The sequence below is a fragment of the Carcharhinus amblyrhynchos genome, chromosome 2 (assembly GCF_965287045.1).
Source record: "Carcharhinus amblyrhynchos chromosome 2, sCarAmb.v2.hapA, whole genome shotgun sequence".
Lineage (NCBI taxonomy): Eukaryota > Metazoa > Chordata > Chondrichthyes > Carcharhiniformes > Carcharhinidae > Carcharhinus > Carcharhinus amblyrhynchos.
This window is the reverse complement of record NC_137325.1, coordinates 99,348,340-99,367,551: the sequence shown is the minus strand read 5'-3', so window position 1 is coordinate 99,367,551 and position 19,212 is coordinate 99,348,340. Positions and strand designations below refer to the sequence as shown.

Genomic DNA, 19,212 nt, shown 5'->3' with positions numbered 1-19,212 from the left:
TCACTGTTATACATATATAGTAATAAACCTTGTTATAGCACTCTTTGGAATCCAGTATCGGAAGAGTTCTTATCAGTGTCCTTCCTACGGTTTGAGCTGCTTCAAGGAACATAGAAAAAGTTTGTTATAAATTTATTTCAACATGGCTCAGATATACAAATGAATCCAAGGCATTAGTTTATTTTGTTATTTATTTAAAACAAAACCAATATTATTTGTAATATGATAAAAGCAAAATCTGCAGATGCTGCAAACTCAAAACAAATACAGAAATTGCTCATCAAACCAGTTAGCATCTGTGGAGGGAACAGATGAGTTAAATAAGAGTCTACACTTGTTAACTCATCAGTCTTCAAGACAGCCATTGACTTACCTGCTGAGTATTTCTGGCATTTTCTATTTTGGGAACACTACTAATTATATGCTGCTGAATTATTCTTTAAATGTACTTATCATTTTTGTATTTAATGTTTCAGAAGCTCAAAAAATATTGAAGCACATTACAAGATTTGCTTCACAATATTGTGTCTCCCCCAGCACTACAGAACATCATATATTATACACATAAATAAGAGGAATTCAAGATCACTTTGTGCCATATGGTGTCTCTCTGCTTCGCTCATCTACCAGTGTGAGTCCAAGGAATTGCAAATTTGCTGCATATATGTTATGATGGTCAATAGAACTAGGAAAGATTATGCCCCATAACTCAATTTGCAGTATTAATTCATTTGGCTGATGTTGGGATTCAAATGCCGATTTCTCATTCATCTTTATAAGGTTTTTGGTTTACATTTACATTAACTTTAATCAGAGTGGCATTTTGCTGAGATTTTCCCACAGATCCCCCTCTTCCAAAAGTTGTTTTTACAAAAGTTGGTTCCAATACATCTAACATGGATAAATAAATATAAAACGGAATGAACTTACAACCTAATTACAGGGTGCAACTTAAATGATTGTGAGTTTGAACAACAGCTTCAACTTAAACATGTCTGCCTGCTGGATGAATTCTACCAGTTTTAACTAAACGTATGGCAACAGTGCCCCATTTTAGGATAGGATTGGGGCGCGAGGCGGGGGGACAGGAGTGACTCTTAGAAACAAAAAAAATCAACATTTCTCAGCTATTCAGGGATGATTGGTAACACAAGAGTGAAGTCCACGGTTTAAGCCACTATTTCTTGCCGACTTAAAAGGCGCAGATGAGCAAAAAGGAGGGCGAGTGGCAGAGTACAGGTGAACTGTTCTGTTTCCCAAAAATATTGAAGTGAGCCCGAAAAATATTTGCAAATTTGACTTTGTGAAAAGATACATTTTAAACTCCCCGCACTTGCACGCACACACACATAATCAAAGGGGGCACGCAAATACAAGCACGTGTATACCTTTTTATGTATGCGTATCTTGCATCTTCCTTCATGCACATTAGCGCTCATTATGCGTATGTTTAGGTCTATGTCCGTGTGCAGGTGCGAGAGAGAGAGAGAGTGTGTGTGTGTGTGGATAAACCATCCATCTGGCCGTCTCCCGCAGAACAAACCCTCTTATGCATGAAATCATTTGCAAAAGGAGAGCTTTTTTTTAATGTGGACTATCTGGTGTGTGTTGTTTGTGTTTCGGTCAAGACTTGTCTCTTCATAAGCCTCCCTCCCCTCCCCATCACTGTTTTTTTTGACTTACAAACACTCTCACTCACTGACAGTGCCGATGGCATGCAGCAGTGACGAGTTAAAAAAGCTCCTCCTGTTTGTTATTGACTGCCTCTCCCACCGCCCCCCCTCCTCTCTAGCCCTGAGGCTGAGCCTGTGCTATAATTATTTGATCATGTGGTATTATTATCTGTAATAAATGCAGAACCGTCTTACAGTAATCAAGCTGATTAAAAATTCTTGCGCGCCAGCCGGAAATTGTCCTCCCTCCCCTCTCTCTCTCTCTCACTCTCTTTTTCTCTCTCTCTCTTCACCACCTCTTTTTTTTTAATATCATTATTTTTCTTCAGCAAATTGCTCTGACAGTTACAAGGAGTGATGCAATCGAAAGGCAGCCCAAATCAGGCACAGCCAGGGTGGACTGTCGCTGCCTGAGGAGGGAGAGAGGATAAAAAAAAACCCACCCCAGTGATGTTTTGGAAGGGTTATTTTCTCAGCACTGAGAGGAGAAAGGGAAGAGAAGAGGAGTGATGAGTCTCAAAGCAACTAATAATTTAATGTGAGAAGCCGCTCGGCTCCGTCCTGACTGAGGAAGAGAGAGAGAGAGAGACTCTCAGGGACAAGCCGCCACCAAAAAAAACACCACAGCTTTCACTGACTGGACTTTCAAAACAACAGCAACAACAACAACAAAAAGTCCACCACTTTTTGGGGGGGTTGAAAACAATATCTATCACGTCTGCTGTCCCAAGTTCCTCCTTTTTTTTCAATCATAATATTAGCTGTCTCTCTCTTCCCCCCCCCAACCAGACTCCTTCCCCCCCCACCACCTTTTTTCCCACCCCTCAACCCGAAGATTATTTTTTAAAAAATCAAATTCAAAAAGAAATAACATCTCGAAGCTATATATGTTGTCCAGAAACCAACCGGTCCGGCTGTTAGTTTTCAGGAAGAGTCCGAAGTGAAGAGTTGCTATTTTTCTTATGCCTTGGAAGTTTGCCTTTTAGCTCCGCGCAGAGAAGTGGGTGAGTTGGTTGCGAACGGAATTGTATTTCTTGTAGTTTTTTCAGAAAGAGATGCCACACGATAACGAACAGCGTTATTTTTTTGTGTGTGTATGTACCCCGTACCGCTTTGGTTAGTTTGTTTCTTTGTCTTTTTTTTTCTAAATACATGTAAACGTGAAATCCTGGAGTGGAATTTCTAAAATGCATGGAACTGGTAGCGCAGCGGAAAAGAAAAAGTTGTGAAGTAGGAGCTGAGGAGGAAACCATGCATTATTTGCTTTTTTAAAAAAATACTAGGCTGCAGGTTACCATTGCGGTTCTGAGATGAGAATGCCTCCTTTAGTGCTGATCTTAATATCACAGTAGTCAGTGAGAAGTGGAATTTGCTGTAGTTCGTGAAAAAATGCGATGGTAGGTAGAAATCCTACACGCTGCAATGGGCATCTTATCATTTGGTTGTATTGTAATCATCTTTTACCAAGTCAAAATTGGAACACTTCGAGATGTGACCATTCATTTTGTGATGTACACAGGCCTGAAGTCTGAAGTCTGGACCTCAAATTTGGGAATATTCTATCATTTGAGGATATATACACCCTTAAATGACAACATTTTTCACTGTGGGAGTCTTAATTCCAGATAATGAAGTTGTCCTTGCAGTTTGACATCCTTGGAGCCTGTTCTGAAGGATCTGCATCTTGTGTCTTTCTGAAAAGCTACATGGACATATTGTGCTTTACAGGTTTTGAGACCTGAATTTTTAAATAAAGAATGGCTGGTGATAGAAAATCTGGACATTCCACATTAATCCTCTATATTTGTTGTTGAGTCTGACCTCAGTAATATCTTGAAGTGGTTTTCTTTAAACTTGGTAGGTGATCTCTGAGAGTTGGTGGTGAGCATGGAAAAACCCAGTGAAACAGTGCAAGTGAAGGAGAATTCAGAAAAAAACAACAATCTCATTGATCCTAAAGGTACCCCGGCTAAGATCCCCCGCTTGGACCAGAATGGGAGTCTCTCCACCCGCAGCAGACTGGGTAGCATGGGTGCCAAAGTGACTGGAGGCTCACTCAAACACACGGGCCAGCTGGTGAAAATCGGTAATAAAAAAGGTACCAGTGTGTGCAACCTGCTTTCACTAATATAGAAATATATAAATAAAAATAGGAATGTAGGCGATTTAACATTCCCATGGTAATGCAAAGTTGACTGCAAAGCAAATTTCCTTCAGAGCACAGTTTAAATGTATTCAATCCTTGCACAAGCCAGGATATTTATGAAAATAAAATAGTTTGAAGGCAGCAGAATTTATTGTTCAAGCTGCCATAACATTTATCAGACAATCATTTATTTTCCTCTATTTACAGACAACAAGGAATGTATTATTTATGAAATGAATGGACACAGCAGTCTGTATTGTTAGATCTTTATCTATTAGAACTGGAAAAAAAAGGCACTTCAGCAAATTCCTTGGCTGCTACTTTTGATTACCTTATTTATTGATTGTTAGCCAAGTGCATATATGTATAAAGCATGCCAGGTTAAAAGCACCAAAAATATAATTTATTACAGTTTTCAAACAGAGTGTATTAACATTTACCATCAAGAACTGGAGGAGAATCAAACAGTCTTATGATCCCTGCAAAGTTATAAGTGCCATAAATTCCTGAATAGAAGATTTCAGCTGTCTCTGGCATTATGTGATATTTGCAGACTGTGATGCCAGTACAGTTTTAGACAAGGATTCTATACACTTGATTACTTCTTACAGCAGATGTGTTGTTTACATAGACTCATAAACCTAACGCGAAAGCTTCATGCTGCCTTTCATATCTACATCATTAAGTATTTTTAGAACTGATTGGTGACCATCACTTACTGCTTTAATAGTAGAAGGTTATAAAGTTGCTGGCCATGGAAATTTAGCCAAGTATTAGTAATAGGAAGCAGCCAGTGAAGTAAAAGATCATGAAAGCTTATCCACTTTGAAAGAAAGAAGATGATGACAGTTTGGAAAAAGGATGGTCGGAAATTAATGACGTCATATGTAGTCAGTATCCTAAGAGCTATATAAACAGTTTTTAGAGCTACCAGATATATTGGGAAAGAAAAGTAGGGCTATCTTTCTAAAGATTTCAATGATGAACGATAATCTATTTCTGTAAAGACGGAACATAATTTTGTGTAGTGCATGATTTTGAACAGATATGAGTTACTTTTCAGTTTAAAAAAACGTACTTAGTAATCATTCCGTAAAGTTAAACAGGTGACCAAACCCATCAGTTAGTTAACAAGGCTTTTACATTTTACTTCATAAAATCTAACTTGTGGATTATTTGCAACCCAGTCTTGTCAAATTGTTCATACAAGTGATCCATATATATGTTTGTTTTAATTATTTTTGTTGCTTTCTAAAAATAAACACATTTATAGTGATTTGTAGTTTACCATAGGTAGTAGTAAATCTTATTAGAATGGTAGTTGCACCTCCTTTATAACGTGCAGTATTGAAATGTGTAAGCCATTTCTTATTCCTTGTAGGAAATATGCTCCCTGTTTTCTGTGTGGTGGAACACTTTGAAAGTCCTATTGAGTATGAAAGTAAAGAAGAACATGCTGAATTTGTTCTGGTACGGAAGGACATGTTGTTTAATCAACTAGTGGAGATGGCACTGCTTTCTCTCGGATATTCCCACAGTTCTGCTGCTCAGGCAAAAGGTACATCATTTCATATTTGCATCCTGATCTAGAATAAACAGTACATTTTATTTTTCCCACTAAAAGATATGTTTAATATGTTGTTTTCAAAAGTTATGTCAAATGTTTTTTCAGGTCATGTTATTAATATGTGCAAGGAAGAATAATCTGTTTACATTCGTAACTCAAAAGAGGAAAAATGCTAAAATGTAGAAGCCCATGCCAAAGATTCAAGAAAGTCCTGTCGCTATCTGTATTTGTGATGAGGCTTCTTGGCATAGTGATAACAAATTTGGGCAATGAAGAGAACTACCAACATTTTCTATCTGCACTATATATCGGCAGATCAATTTGGCAATGAATTCAGAGGGCATTGTTTCTTTAACGAATTGATGCTGCAGGAGAAAACAAGGGATTTTTTAATATAGAACTCTGAATTTTAAATGATACATTTCATGTAGCAATAAATACTCTTGATTTGGACATGAAGTTTTGGTGTAAGTGGAGTATTTATTATGTATGTGCTGTATATGTTTTATTATATTGCATATTAATTGAATTATTTTATTGGCATAACATACTTAAAATACATAAAACCAAAGAAATATGCTTTTCTATGGGAGGAGAATGATTTTATATTTAGATTATCTTTTGATCATCTAAACAGGGAAAATAGATAATGATTTCAAATACCTTGCTCAATCATTACTTCACTATTAATAATTTGTGGCTCAGTCAGAGACTTATAACATTGAAACACATCACAGAGCATTTGAAATACTTTTACATTAGTTCTTTTTTCTAATTTAAGTTCCTTTGAATCTTGAATCTACTTAATTCTAGTACACTGCAAAGGTTAGACTTCCAGTAATGACACTTGTTAAGTATGTTTAAGCCAGTTAATGATGAAGGGGTAAGGAGAGCGTTTTTTTTCTTAATAAATTATGGTAAATTTGGTCTTTTTATTTACTTTTGTAGGCATAAAAGTGGTAGAAACCTGGCATAACATTAAAATAGAACAAAAGAATCAAGAAATGTAATTTATTGCCTGTTTAAGAGTATTAGCATTTTATAGGTGAATTAACAGCTGATGATTCTCACTCTATCTAATGCTGACTGTCACAGGCCTGATCCAGGTTGGGAAGTGGAATCCAGTCCCTCTCTCATATGTGACAGATGCACCGGATGCCACAGTAGCAGACATGCTGCAGGATGTGTATCATGTGGTCACACTGAAAATTCAGTTACACAGGTTAGTCACAACATTGCAAGTCCCTGGGCCTCAACAATTGCATGGCATCATTACTATTTCATCTCTGTCTTTAACTTCCACATCTCTAAATGCCTGAATTATTTTACCAAACGCATTGGAGCAAGAAGGTAGAAGTAACAAGAAATAATAGTCGCCACATGCAGCTGATGTATAATTCATGCATCAATACAGCAGATGTGTTGTATAAAGTAATTAACTAATCAGAACAATCAGGAGACTGAGAGCAATCTCTAGATGCATCTGCTTGATGTGCCAAATGAAATCTGTCTATCTTGAAGGAATGTTGCACCAGGAGCCAGTCCTGAAATGTCCTATTTTTACCCCCCTTTATATGATATATTTTATCATGCAGTTGCCCAAAACTGGAAGACTTGCCACCTGAACAGTGGACACACACAACCGTCAGAAATGCTCTGAAGGAACTACTGAAAGAAATGAACCAGAGCACACTGGCAAAAGAATGCCCCCTCTCCCAGGTATTTAATAGGGCTTTACGAAAGTATTTTACAAAGAGTAATAATGAATAAAACCTGAACTGCAGAAAACTTATTTAAATCTTTTGAGTATAATTTTTGTATCAAAATCAAAAATATATGATTTTTTTAATCAAAAATCTTACAGGTGGTATAAGATTTTGCATTTCTCGGATTGTTATTTGTAACAGTCACCATTGCAAGTTTGTAGAAGATCATCTGTAATATTCATGGTTTAAAACTTATATTCTTCCTATTGTACATTGTAAGGACTTTTCCCTATCATCTACTACAGACTCATTCCTGAGAAACCAACAATAATGATGTACCAAATTAGAGTCATAATCATTACAAGTGTAGTTTGGTACTGGGTTATTCCAGAAAATAACCAGAAACATGGAAATGTTCTGCTTTATTTGAAAAATTCCATACAATGTACATTTCTTTATCAAAGACTGGATACGAGGAAGTGAGCGAAACATTGCCAAGTAATCTTTGGGGCTCAATTAACATTTGAAAACCTGAAGTTTTATCTTGATGTCTGCGAACAGTTCAATTGAGTTATCATTGATTATTTTGTTCCTAGTTATTCATTAACTTGTACGTACTCAAAGTCGATTTACAATTGTATAAATCTTCCATTGCTTGAAGTGTTAATATTGGCTACAATGTTTTTCATTACAACAGAATGATATGTTCTGCTGAAAGATGCCATTTGATGTTACAGTAGCAAAAATTCTTGACAGTGATGTGCTTCTGATTCCAAGGAGAGACAGATAAGGTCAAGGTTTTCAAATTAAATGATTTCAAAAGACTTGAACAGTTTTGGATCTACACCCATTTTTATTACATAAAGCCGACAGACCTTACCAGATTAGTCATTACGCTAGAAAAACATCCACCACTGAGAGAAGAGTTTAACACATTTATTCGGTAGTTGATTATTTATATACTGTACACTTTATCATCATTTCCACAGTGAAATTTAATTTACTAAATCTGACAATTAGTTATGAGGACAAAAGAAGAACTTACAATATTTGAATAAAGCAAAAAGTTCCAGAACTTATACTATATAAGATGTGTTTGAAGAATGACCCATTGCTGTAGGGATTGCCATGCTGAGCACAGTTTCAGGGTGTAAAAGAGGCGCACATTGAATCAGTTTAGTAGTGAGACAGGCTGTGCCAAATCTGCACATTCTTTGGTCCCACTTAAAAATTAATGGGACTGTGAAAGTCTGACCTTCACCAGTAAATTTTCCTGGAGACCGAAGGATTAATTTCCTTCAAAGATCAGGCTTTTCGGTTTTGCAGTACCAAATCTGAACAAGAACATGGCTTTGCACCAAAACCTGTCCCTTAATGTTTCTATAATTTGAATATATAGATTCTAAAACAATATTGCAAGCAACATGTGAATACCAAAATAATAAAACATTTTGTTATATGGTCGTTTCTGTAAGCTTTAAATTGAAATACAGGTAAATGGTCATGAATTAATAACTGTAACCAAGCAACACTAGATATCAACGGACATAAAATAAAATGTTTAACTTGACTTAATTTATGCTTACTCAGCTTTTATGCTGATGTGGGTTGAGTGCTTGCACCACCAATTCAGCATCTGCAGGTAGAGTATAGGTACCACATTCATGAAGGCTAAAGATCCTAAGGCATCAGTAGGTTTAAAATGAAGTTGCCACCAGTTGTAAAGGATCACTTTATGGAGGCTGGTTTCACAAGCACCGCACTGACACCAATATAAGTTTAGTCTTAGTTTGAGTTGCTTGTTTCTGGATCAGAATATTCTAGCTGTGAGCCCTGCACCAAGGCTTTAATGCATAACTGAGGCTCTCGTACTAGTTTAGTAATGAAGGAATGCTGCATTATTGAAGCTACAGTACTCATAATTGAGTTTAAAGCAGGGCTCCAGCTACAGGAGGCTGTTAAAGGTCTCATGGCATTGTTCAGAGACCAGAATTATTCAGCAGAGAGTTCACCCTGCATCCTGGCCAACATTCCTCTGCAACCAATATCAAAATAAATGAAACTGATTAGCAAGTCATTTATCTCATTGCAGTTTGTAGGATGTTAAGAAAAATAAAGAGTAGGAACAGGCCATTTGGCCTTTCAAGCCTGTTCTGCCATTCAATAAGATCATGTTTGATCAGACTGTGTCATTAACTTCACTTTCCTGCCTGTCCCTCGTTCCCACCCTTCCATAAATGTTGACTCCCTTGATGCTGAGGCAGAATGAATGTTGTGTTTGTCTACATAACAACAGTCACTGCACTCCAGGAAAAGAAAAAGCAATTAATTTTGTGAAGCACTTTGAAATGTTCTATTGTGATAAAACTCTGCATGAAAACAAGTTCTTGTTTGTTTAACCAACCTGTCTTCTCACTATTGTCCTCAAAAACTACTTTCATTTGGCTAGCCAGTGTTGTATTGTGTGCTTCCCATTCCCTTTTTCAAACTCTTATTCTTGAACATGATCAAGCAGGTAAATTTTTAAATGTATTATTTACTTGTATTTCTAAAGTAGATTTACTAGACTAAAACTTGTTGCTTGATGCCTCTTTCGGCTTTTCCCATGTTATATGGGGTTGCCACAATGCTGGTTGATCACCCTTCATATCAACGATTATGTTTTGGATTTGTCAGTGCTTTTACAGCTAATGCTTCTTGCCGCTGGTCTTCCCCATTTATAGGATAAAGCTTGGCATGTAGTTGGAAAGTTTCTTGATTACCTTTTATCTCACCAGCCTTCTCCTTTAAGTCATTGCAGCGAGGATGGAAGGTTAAAGCTGATATGTTAAAGATGGTTGCTGGTCAGGTCAATTGACAAAACAGGCGGAAAGTGTTAAAACATTCTTGTAGATGTGGGTCAGCTGTAATCCACTGGGAGCTGCAATTGTCTTTCTAATTTGTTTCCAGTGGCAGATCCCTAGTCCTTTATGGTTTCAACATTGAATTGTTAAACTAGCAGTGTTAGTTCGGAGTCAGGATCTAATCTGACTGGATCAAAGCAATGTGAAATTCCCTTGAGAACGTAATCTCACATTACTGGAAGTCCAGTTCAGAGTCAAACCTGCATTGCAAAGATTTCAGAGGATAGGTTGAACAGCGCATATCTTAGTTTAAATGTTTATGGAGCAGAAATATCCCCTTTGTCTCCTTAGACAATTTAAATTTCCAACTTCTGGGAAACAACCGTGCCCAATGTATCCAGGTATATGTAGAGTTCTCTCCTGAAGAGGACAGTTAGAGTTCCAGCCACACAGGAGCCAGCAACGTAAACATGTTCTGCCTAGCTAGAACCTGGTCTGACACTGGTAGCCACAATGTAAATACGTGTTAAAGACTGTCTTACTGACTGTTCAATACTGATTTTGAATACGCTCTTATGGGATGGATAGTTTTATATCTAAATAAACGAATGATAAACTATTAATTATAGGACCATCAAACCTTTGGTTGGGAACTATGAAGAAATCATATATATTGAAATCAGACAATAAGACAAAAATTTGCATGTGTTTGAAAAACATAAATTCCTCAGAAATTAAATGATATTCATGCTGAATTGAAACAGGTCTATCAAATTTCACTATGTTTTTCTCAGCAAAATATTTTCCTTTATGGATAAGGAACATTGATTTGATAATAGTGAAATTTAAAAATTAGTAGCTCTACTGAATATTCAGCAATAAAGTTATTGAGCATTTCTGAATTTTATTTGTAATTTAAATGTAGCTTGAGTTGTTAAATAAACAAATTTTTGTGGATATTTTAAAATCTAGTTCTTTGCTTTGATGGGGTGCTGATGCCACAGGCTAGACCAGCATAACCCTAATTGCCCTTGAAAAGGTGCTGTTGAGCTGCCTTCTTAATCTGCTGCAGACCATGCGATGCAGGAACACCCACAGTGCTGTTGATAGGAAGCTCTGAGATTTTGACCCAGCAACGGTGAAGGAACGGGGATATAGTTTCAAGTCAGGATGATGAGTGGTTTGGAGGGGAACCTGTGGTGATGGTGTTCTCTTGCATTTGCTGACCTTGTCCTTCTAGGTGGTAAAGGTCATGGGCTTGGAAGTTGAATGTATTGATAGTATCACTATATCTTTATTACATTTACTATTTTTGTCTCTTAAAAAATTATTTACCTAGCAACTAATAGCATTAGTAATTCTGCACCTATTTCATGATCTCATGTGAATGCATGATGGCACAGTGGTTAGCACTGCTGTCTTGCAGTGCCAGTAACCGCGGTTCCGTTCTTGGCTTGTGTCACTGTCTGTGCAGAGTCTGCACATTTTCTCCGTGTCTGCGTGGATTTCCTCTGATTGCTCCAGTTTCCTCCCACAGTCCTAAAGACGTACTGGGTAGGTGGATTGGCTTGCTAAATTCTCCTTCAGTGTGCGCAAACAGGTGCCAGAGTGTGGCAACTAGGGGATTTTCACAGTAACTTCGTTGCAGTGTAACTGTAGGCCTACTTGTGACGCTAATAAATAAACTAAAACTGATTAAGAATACCAGAATACTGCTTTGTCCTTTAGCCTTCATTTGCTTTTATTCTTGCAAGATACTCAGAACTATTTCAACTCACCAATTGGTTATTCATTGCTAGTTTTATCTTCCTCCAAAAATTTAAGTTAAAAACGAAATCTCAACTTTCTAAAAAAAATTCCAGAACTATAAAACTTTTCTGTTCTTAAATGCTAACACACCACAGATATCTTGAGCAGTAACCTTCTGAATTATTGAGATCTTTTAGTGGCTTTAAAGTACAAAGGAAAGGATTAGGGGCTACTTCATGTCTGTTCAAAAAAAATACACAAGAAACCAACTTGCTGTTTGTCATGAATATTTCAGATTCATTTGAACATCATTATCTATATTTTAATATCCTCTATTTTAGAAGGGTGATGGTAACAGAATATCGGAGTAGTTCATTAAAATAATCCTGAGTCACTCAATTACCATCCATCAATAATTAACCTCTTCATACAGAATTTTGAATCTAAAGGAACTTAAATGGCCTTTCTATCTGTTTACACTATAAGATTAATTTAAAAAAATTATGAACAAAATCCAGTTTACTAATAGTCAATTCATTTGAAAAATTGGTGTACCAATTCTTTTTCTGAATCAACATATTGATATTAGTACATTTTTAGCCTCTTTTTGTTGTTGCCATGGATTTTAACAAATTTGGCCCATAATATTGTTTAGTCTAGAGGAATCCTAGGACAGAACATGCCAAGTCAATGTTATTACAGTACAGAACAAAACATACAAACTGAAGCAATAATGTTCACTAAAGTTTTGACTCAATTTTGCATGAAAACAAAGTTCAGTAAGGATTACCATATTTTTAATTTAATAATTGAATAGACATATTTCATTTGAGTTGCAGTTTAATCTTTGGAAGTGATTTAACAGATGCATTACCATGTGTGTGCCATGGGTTTAGAAACCAATACTTGACCCACAGTGTAACCTTGCATGCAGTGCAGAGACGGATGGCTGCAGAGTCCCTGCACAGAAAAGAAATAATGGTTGTGCCCCATTTACCCGTAATCGGATAAGGTCTCATAACTGAAATTCTTTTCGGTCTCATTTGTTAAAATTAATGTGATTGCATAAAAAATAAATTTTAAATCTATGACCACCTATGAAGTGCTAAATGTTTTCACAAAGGTTTTCTTTTATTATTTTTACCAGATTTCTGTTTTCTTTTTCAATTTATATATGCGGACATCACTGGCAATGCCAGTATTTTTTTGCACTTCTCCTGCTGTCCTTGAGAAGATGGTGGTTCTTGAATCTCTGCATCCATGTGATGAAGGTACACTCATAGTGCTGTTCAGTGGGGAGTTCCATAATTTTGACTCAGCAATAATGAAGAAACAGCGACATATATCCAAGTCATTGTGCAACCTGAGGGCGGGGGGGGGGGGGGGGGGGCACCTTACGATTAGCAAAGGGCACTCCCTGATGAGTGACCTACATCTTCCTTTCTGCCCTTTAGTCATTTGATTTAAAATATCACACTGCCCAACCCTGCCTGGGTGCCCATTCCAAATGTTTCATGGCATGGGTAATATATTATCAGGATCAACTGCTTGACAATAAGTCTGTTGGCCCTTAATTTGTAATTTGAATGTGCCAGGTGGCTGCCAGTTTTGGCATCTGCCAGCTCAGGGGTGGATGGGAAGCTGGTGGGAGGGCATCTGCCCTGTTTTGCATGCCATTCCAATTGGTTGGAAACTATATTCCCAGCAGTGCCAGGTTCGAGCAGTAGGCATTGCCAGAATCAAAACTAGTTCCCAAATACAGAGGAAGTTATGGAGGCTGGACTGAAGGTGTTGGAGCTGTGTTTGAGAGACTGTTGGGGAGGGTTAAAGAGAGATATCACTTGCCATGGGTAAAATGGCAGAGCAGGTGGGATGAGCCCTTTATGAGGCCATTAATTAGCCATATAAGAGCCTCAATAGACCTAATACCTCATCACTCCTAGGAGATTAAGAGACAGGATGGAAGCAGGTTGGAGGTCCATGCACTGGATTTTACAAACAACTTTGCCTTCAGACCCACTGGCAGGGGAGCATAAAATCCAGCCCAGTGTGAACATGTATGTTAGACAGTCGGAAAGAATGGAGAACTAAAGACTGGAGGGGCAACGGATTGCAGAGTGGACATGAACCTTTCTGCCGTTTTAGTTTTGCTCTAACCTACCAGATTATCTAAAGGGATTGGAAAAGGGAACTCTTGGCATTCTGTGCAATCAGGATTGTTGCAACCTAAGTTAGTTGAATGTTCATAGACATGTGCCTTTGTGTCTGGGAACTTTGGATGAAATATGACAGTTGATTAATGAGACTCGAGGGCTGAAACAATAGAGTAGGGAATGTGAGACCCTACATAGTAGAGGTCATGTTGGAAAGACTGTGAAATTGCATGTGATCCCACATTTCTGTGAGAAATAATGCGGTTGCTTGTAATAGTGTGAGGCATAAGTTTGTTGCATTGACTATTTAAAGTGAAATTTATTTTTATTTAAAATATCCTTCAACTTTAATTAATGTTGCAGTTATGTTGACTTTAGTTGGTTTGTTACAGTAAATGTACAGTTATTGTACAGTAAGTTCGCTGATGACACTAAGTTCGGTGGTGTTGTGGATGGTCTGGAAGGATGGCAAAAGTTGCAGCAGGACATAGATAGGATGCAGGACTGGGCGGAGAAGTGGCAGATGGACTTCAACGCGGATAAATGTGTAGTCGTCCATTTTGGCAGAACCAACGGGATGAACGAGTACACTATCAAGGGCAGAAGTCTGAGTAGTGTTGAAGAGCAGAAGGATCTAGGGGTCCGGGTCCACAGGACTCTTAAATCGGCCTCGCAGGTGGAGGAGGTGGTCAAGAAGGCGTATGGTGTACTGGCCTTCATTAATCGAGGGTTTGAGTTTAGGAGTCGGGAGGTAATGCTGCAACTTTATAAGCCCTTGTCAGGCCTCATTTAGAGTATTGTGCGCAGTTCTGGTCGCCTCACTATAAGAAAGATGTAGAAGCTATTGAGAGGGTACAGAGGAGATTTACAAGGATGTTGCCTGGACTGGGAGGCATGCCTTATGAAGTTAGGTTGAGGGAGCTGGGACTCTTTTCCCTGGAGAGACGAAGGTTGAGAGGCGACCTGATAGAAGTTTACAAAATGTTGAGAGGAATAGATAGGGTGGACTCTCAGAGGCTATTTCCCCGGGTTGAAATGGTTGCTACGAGAGGACACAGATTTAAGGTGCAAGGAGGGAAGTTCAGAAGTGATGTTAGGGGTAAGTTTTTCACTCAGAGGGTGGTGAGTGAATGGAATCGGCTGCCGTCAGTGGTGGTGGAGGCGAACTCGCTGGGGTCTTTTAAAAGACTTCTGGATGAGTATATGGGGTTTAATGAGATTGAGGGTTATAGATAGGTCTGTAGGTTGGTAGGTGTTGATGTGATCGGAGCAACTCGTGGGCCGAAGGGCCTGTTTGTGCTGTAGTGTTCTATGTTCTATGTTCTAAAAGTTTGAAAAAGTGAAACTTTGCTCAGCGGTTTTCTTTCTGTTGGTGTTTCAGGGATTTCTTTCTTTTGAAAAGATTATTTGTTTCTATGAGGACCATGATTCTATCTGCTGATGGTGGGGGGAGTGAATGTTTCGGAAGGGCTATCGATCAAGAAGGCTGCTTTGTCTTTGCTGTGGTTGAGTTTCTTGAACTACGCTCATCCACGCAAGTGGGGAACATTCCATCATACCCCTGACTTGCGTTTTGTAGATGGTGGACAAGTTTTGTGGAATCAGGAGATGAGTTGTTCAGTACAGAATTCCCAATCTCTGGCCTCCTCTTGTAGCCATAATATTTATATGGCTGGTCCTGTTAGCGGTCACTGTTTAACCCAGCATAGTGGGAATTCAGCGATGGTAATGCTGATGAATATCATGGGGAAATGTGGATTTTTTTCATAATAGAGTGGCCATTGCCTGGAACTTGTAGCATTGATTTCCCCTGTCACAGCACTGATTTCATTCTGATGCTAACTAAAGAGGATTCCTGATGTCCAAGATCAATGAATTCATCAAGCAAACAGAGTAGTCAATCTGATTGAATAATTTTCTTGGTCAGCAAACTAGAAAGTCAAAAGCACCGATAATCATTTTCTGTTTTATCATTTACAGGAAGCAAAATACGGTGGCACAGTGGTTAGCACTGCTGCCTCACAGTGCCAGGGACCTGGGTTCAATTCCTGGCTTGGATCACTGTCTGTGTAGAGTTTGTTCATTCTTCCACACTTTGAAAGACATGCTGCTTAGGTGCATTGGCCATGCTGAATTCTCCCTCACTACTCAAACAGGCACCAGAGTGTGGCAACTAGGGGATTTTCACAGTAACTTAATTGCAGTGTTAATGTAAGGCTACTTGTGACGCTAATAATAAATAAACTTTAAATAAACATTAGGAATTACGCATGAGCTGAAGATAGAAACTGAATTACTTTAGAGAGTAACAAGAAAATAAAAAATAGTTTTTATTATCTTAAAAATCTATGGAATTTTTATGATGGAACAGAGGAAATGATGCTCCAGATTTGTAAAATTTGTTTCTCAGGGACAGAGAGATGTTGTTCAGCTGTAATTATGACGTGGTGTACCATAAAACCATGATTACACATCATACAACAAGGCATCACAGTTTCAGTAGTGTTTATAGTGAGAATAAAATGTTAAAAAGTTAATTTCACATCTGGGAACTGACTTCTGTGCTGAATGTTTCTACAAGGGCTAGATCCTGCGGAGGAGCTGGGTACTCCTCACAGCAATTACTGGGGTTTCCATTTAACTGTGCATGTACAGACACCAGAAGTTGCTGTCAGTTTCATAAGTGTAATGATAGCAAAAGATGACAGTTTCATCATCATTACAACCACAAAATCTAGGTTTCCATGTCTTCAGTAAAGATTCCTTTTTCACAGTCTGCATATACGACATGGAATGCTTGTATGCTTCTAGTGTGTAACCAGGACTGACTAGTATTACTTTCATTGGACATCTGTTTTTCTAAATAATATTAAAAGGAAGAGTGGATAGTTGCTCATTGATGAAATAAGCTCCACACGTTCTCAGAACATAAAAAAAACTTGACTGACAAAGAATTGCAATATCTGCTCACTTGTGAACAAACTCACCACTACTGATGCGTTGTTTTTTATTATTTGGCAACATCACCCCAATTGGGGTTTTCAATGCTGTCTAATGCTGCAATTTATTTAGTGAATTCTAAATTATTTCCCAAAATAATCTTGAGTGTGGCTCCAGTTCGCTTTTAATTATTAACATATATAATGTAATGTTCGTTACATTTCCCTTTAGGGCGGTGAGTCAGCCTTGTGGGGGTGACTAAGATCACAGACTCCACTCTTAACAGAAACTTACCCTTGCAGTCATGTCCACATGGCTGACTGAGTGACCATTTTAATAATAAACAAATACAACAATTTTCACTCTATTCTTCCTGAATAATTAAAAAGAATTTGGAGGTTACTTTTGCAGCATTAAAGTTATTTTGGGAGATGGTTTCCTAATTTGAGGAAATCTCTAGAGTTATCAAAGTTTGAAGCATGTATTTTAATAAATTGTGAAACATTTCACATTTCTCTTCCTAACAACAATACTTAAGATTTCCATGTGCAAGATGATTGCATGATCATTGCAATTACCAGTGAAAGCCAGAAAGACTAATATGTTAAATTTGAAATAAGTAATATTTTTTAGCAATCGCTTGACCTCACTATAAGGTTATTTTCTTTCTTTTAGAATAGCAAATACTGAATGGCATTCTACCTGGTAATATCAGGTTAGGCACACTGACAGGGAGGGTGCTCAGCATATCTGGCTGGATTTTAACATGATGTGGAGATGCTGGCGTTGGACTGGGGTAAAGACAGTAAGAAGTCTCACAACACCAGGTTCTCGGCCTTTTGGCTAAGATCAAGTGTAGTATTGACATGCTGCACTTGGTTGAAGTCATTAGGTTACATTTCAGCTTCATTTGAAGCAATTTTTTAAAGCGGCATCTCGGCCTTTTGGCTAAGATGCAAATTAGATCAAGCTTTGGAGGAGGTGCTACACCTACTCCAATCAGCTTGGACCATGTAGATCAAGCCCAAGACAGGAGGTGAGAGCCCTGTCTTGTCAGCTTGGATCGGGAATGTCCCAACTTGTTGGGACTATGAATTGGCTTTAATTTGACTTGATTGGATTGGAATAAAGTAAACAAAAAAAAGTCTCACAACACCAGGTTAAAGTCCAACAGCTGTTGGACTTTAACCTGGTTTTGTGAGACTTCTTACTGGATTTTAACATTCCAGGCTCGCTGCATCCGCCTTTGGAGAAAATGCTCTGTCAGAGCTGATTGTTGATCGGGAGTGGGTGAGTGCGGTGGAATCAGGCCAACATTCCTGGATGCAGATCGGAGACGGGCACAAGGGTTGCAAAGTGCTGAGGTGGGCTGTTTTAAAACGCTCAACCTTGTGTCCTAGGTCTTCATCCCAGTTGCTTTCTTAATTTCTAGGCCCTCTATCCCCACCCCTTATAGCCTATCGCTCCCGTCTACTCCTCATGGTACCTCCTGCCCCTTATGGCAAATCTTTCCAACCCATGCCCCTCACCCACAACCATGGTTCATTGTATCTCAGTGTCTTCCCCATCCACCACCCTTGTTCCTTACCCAGAATTCACCATGTGCAGACTGCAGGAGGCATGTTGAGAAAAAATAATACATTGGTCTAAATATCAATGATAGCTTTTACTATAATAAAAAAACTTTCATTCATGGAAGCCCATTCAAAACTTTTAAATCCCTTTAAGTATTTAATCACTTACAAAACAACCATACTTGTATTCATAACTGCAAATCAAAGATAGCTAATCCATTTAATAATGTATTTGAGCTGTCAATAAAACTGTTACCTAAAGCAGCTAAGCATTAATAATGACATGATGATATTCCTAAGAAATGGCAACACATAGCTATTGAAGCTGCAAGAACAGATATTATTTACCACACTGAAAAAGGCAAGCTGCTTATCCTTAATTTTTAAAGGGCTGGGAATTTAGATAACTTCACAGCAGGATAGTTCTACAGAATTTACCTGCTCTTCGTTGCCATTTTTATCTACTCTAAAAAATTGTAACTCCCACATTGTCAGATAAGACCCTTGCTACAGCGAAAATGGAATCTGGGTGAACCCAGAAATGAATGTAAATGGCCCTACTGAGTTTTTGCTTAGTAGTGGGACTTCAACCCCTCAGTGGGAGGAATTCCCAACCTCAGGAGCTGCTAGTCAATCTGAGTGGCAACCACTTCATTACTTCTGGCAGTTCCTGAGTTCAATAGTGGGCGTGGCTGGGAGTTTGGAAAGAAGCCCAAAGAGGATCATGACTGTCCCAAACAGGTAAGTCCTGAAGTTTTAATACAAGGAAGGATCTTAGAGTCCAAGGAAAAGTAAGTAGGAGTCGGTGGGGGGGCAGGGGGGTGGGTTGTTGGTGCATGGAGGGCTGTGTTCGTTCGGACA

The 19,212-nt window shown here is 38.3% G+C and overlaps 1 protein-coding gene and 1 non-coding gene across 5 annotated transcripts in view; both read left to right on the top strand.

The window, feature by feature from the left end:
* Positions 1 to 1,909: 1,909 nt before the first annotated feature.
* Positions 1,910 to 19,212, top strand: part of LOC145356822 (DNA-binding protein SATB1-like) — a 120,867-nt gene continuing 103,564 nt past the window's right edge. The window contains exons 1-6 of one of the 4 annotated variants that reach the window (XM_080209746.1): positions 1,910 to 2,677; positions 3,634 to 3,771; positions 5,201 to 5,377; positions 6,482 to 6,608; positions 6,982 to 7,105; positions 12,884 to 12,955. In XM_080209746.1, coding sequence (XP_080065872.1) covers positions 3,702 to 3,771; positions 5,201 to 5,377; positions 6,482 to 6,608; positions 6,982 to 7,105; positions 12,884 to 12,955 — 570 coding nt within the window. In that variant the 5' untranslated portion in view covers positions 1,910 to 2,677; positions 3,634 to 3,701. Of the gene's footprint in view, positions 2,678 to 3,534; positions 3,772 to 5,200; positions 5,378 to 6,481; positions 6,609 to 6,981; positions 7,106 to 12,883; positions 12,956 to 19,212 lie in introns of all 4 variants that reach the window. The other 3 variants (XM_080209731.1, XM_080209755.1, XM_080209740.1) reach the window with 3 other exon arrangements.
* On the top strand, positions 17,601 to 17,790 carry LOC145362022 (U2 spliceosomal RNA). Its single transcript, XR_013889911.1, has one exon. It is a non-coding gene; the product is annotated as a U2 spliceosomal RNA (small nuclear RNA).